This window comes from Corvus brachyrhynchos, unplaced genomic scaffold (assembly GCF_000691975.1).
Source record: "Corvus brachyrhynchos isolate BGI_N302 unplaced genomic scaffold, ASM69197v1 scaffold1069, whole genome shotgun sequence".
NCBI lineage: Eukaryota > Metazoa > Chordata > Aves > Passeriformes > Corvidae > Corvus > Corvus brachyrhynchos.
The window spans coordinates 19,988-21,985 of NW_008239855.1; the positions used below are offsets into that span (position 1 = coordinate 19,988).

General features: G+C 34.8%; 1 protein-coding gene across 1 annotated transcript in view; it reads right to left on the bottom strand.

Moving 5' to 3' along the window:
• Window positions 1–1,998, bottom strand: part of LOC103621807 (heterogeneous nuclear ribonucleoprotein K) — a 20,689-nt gene that overhangs the window by 10,313 nt on the left and 8,378 nt on the right. Inside the window, exons 7-9 of the mRNA XM_017743307.1 lie at window positions 1,825–1,938; window positions 676–804; window positions 5–175 (exon numbers count right to left, since the gene is read on the bottom strand). Coding sequence (XP_017598796.1) covers window positions 5–175; window positions 676–804; window positions 1,825–1,938 — 414 coding nt within the window. The remainder of the gene's footprint in view (window positions 1–4; window positions 176–675; window positions 805–1,824; window positions 1,939–1,998) is intronic.

A 1,998-nucleotide genomic window follows, 5' to 3' on the forward strand; every position in this document is an offset into this window, starting at 1 on the left:
GCGCGCCCCCCCCGCCACGACCAGGAGGCATTCGATCAAAGCCTCCTCTTCCACGCATGGGAAAGCCTACTGGACGTCCCCTTCTATCATCAAACATCATTGTGAAGCCACCATAGTCATATGTTTCATCATAGAAATTGGGATCATAAGGCTGGGCCCGTCCTTTAATTGGAGACTAAGACACACACAAAAACAAAACCACCACCCCTCCCACCAGTTAGCACTGATACAACTATATTTCATTAAATTAATATATTAAATATATAAATATGAATTTATACATGCTGAATATGTTCTTTATTTCACAATACTCATAAGCAAGGCAGGGGTAGTGATATGCTTCCTGACAGCTTAACTATGATAGAGAAATTGCTGTTATTGATGGGTGGCACATACATTTGTCTCACTTGCTCCCCAATTTAAATTTTCTTATTTTACTGATATGTAAAGCATGACTAAGTCCCTTGGTACCAAAAATGTCTTCTCTCTCCAATAAGGTACACTCCAATTCTAGCAAGTAGGAATACTTTCAAAAGGTGCTAACAGTCCAACACTTATTTTGTTACTGGAGAAGAGGCGCTGAATTAAAAATAGAAATGGAAAGATATAATTTTTCAGCCAAATCCTCCTGACTTTCACGAATACCAGTGAAAGAATAACTTTAAGAGACATTACCTCAGAGATAAGATCCAAGATAATCTTGATACATTCCACAACTCTATCAGGTTTTCCACCAATAAGCACCACTCTATCAGTGGAATGAGGACAACATTCTTGAAAGAGCTTAATGGTGGTTTGAGTGTTCTGTTGAATAGAAGAAAAGCAACCTCCAAAATCTTCAAATAGAAGTATTTTAAACAATTTTATAAACTTACTGAAAACAAAATGGGTAAGACACACACTAAAACATTTTAAAAGAAACGATCAAACCAAATCATTAAACTTCTAGTCACTTTAAGTGAATGCTTGGCTTCTGAGTTTTTACAACAAATTTAATCTTAAAATATTATATTTTTAAGACCTGCAGTGGCATCACTTTGTATGAAATGCTAGTGAAAAATTTAGATTTTTGAAATCTTTCAATTATGGCTCATCTACACGGTTATTTAATCAAATACAAGCAAAAGGACCACATATTCATTATGAGCTTACAGGTTATATAAGCCTTCATGTCATAAAAACATGCTTTGGATGCAAGAAAGCAATGCTGCTAGGATTATGTCTATTCATCTTGCCTTCCCCTCATTCCACACAAATAGTAGCTTATGCCTAAACTGACCTGGAATTGCCTTTGACACAATGTGAGGAAAGGACAGAAAAGAACACTCTAGATTGATAGAGACCACTAGCTTTTTAAAACAAAACCTCATTCCTTCACAAAAGAAACTGTAGTCTTCAAGGTAGTGAAACTTAAAAAAAGCAAAAACTAAACAAACAAAACCCTAAGAAAACCCCACCATACTTTTTTATAACAATATTCAAACATCTATTAAATTATCATTAAAGAGTTTATGGAGATGCATCCACACTAAATAGTTTTCCATGTTCAACACCACCGATATAGCCTATTCAGCAGTTCATTCCAGAAGGCGTGATGAACGGCATTTTAATTTTAAAAAGTATCCTTTATTTATAAAGATTACTGCTAATACACTTAAAAGCTTTATAAGTAGTTCTGGGCTCTATCACCAACAGCTACTTCATGTATGAAATATGTTCTTAATCATAGATCACAGATGAAGCTTACACTCACTGCTTATGAACACAAATACCTAATTTGTTTATAGAATAAAAGCAGAATCTGAAAAGAATAGGAAACAGTACCTCTCTGAGTTCTTTGATTTTAGCACCCTTGACACCAATAATTCCTCCTGCTAGACTTTGGTGAATTAGAAGTCTTAATTCACAGTCAAAGTCGCTACCTTTGTAGTGCTGGTACTGTAAGATGCATACAAGAATAAAATATTAGTCAGGGGGAAAAAAATAATTGAAAAATAC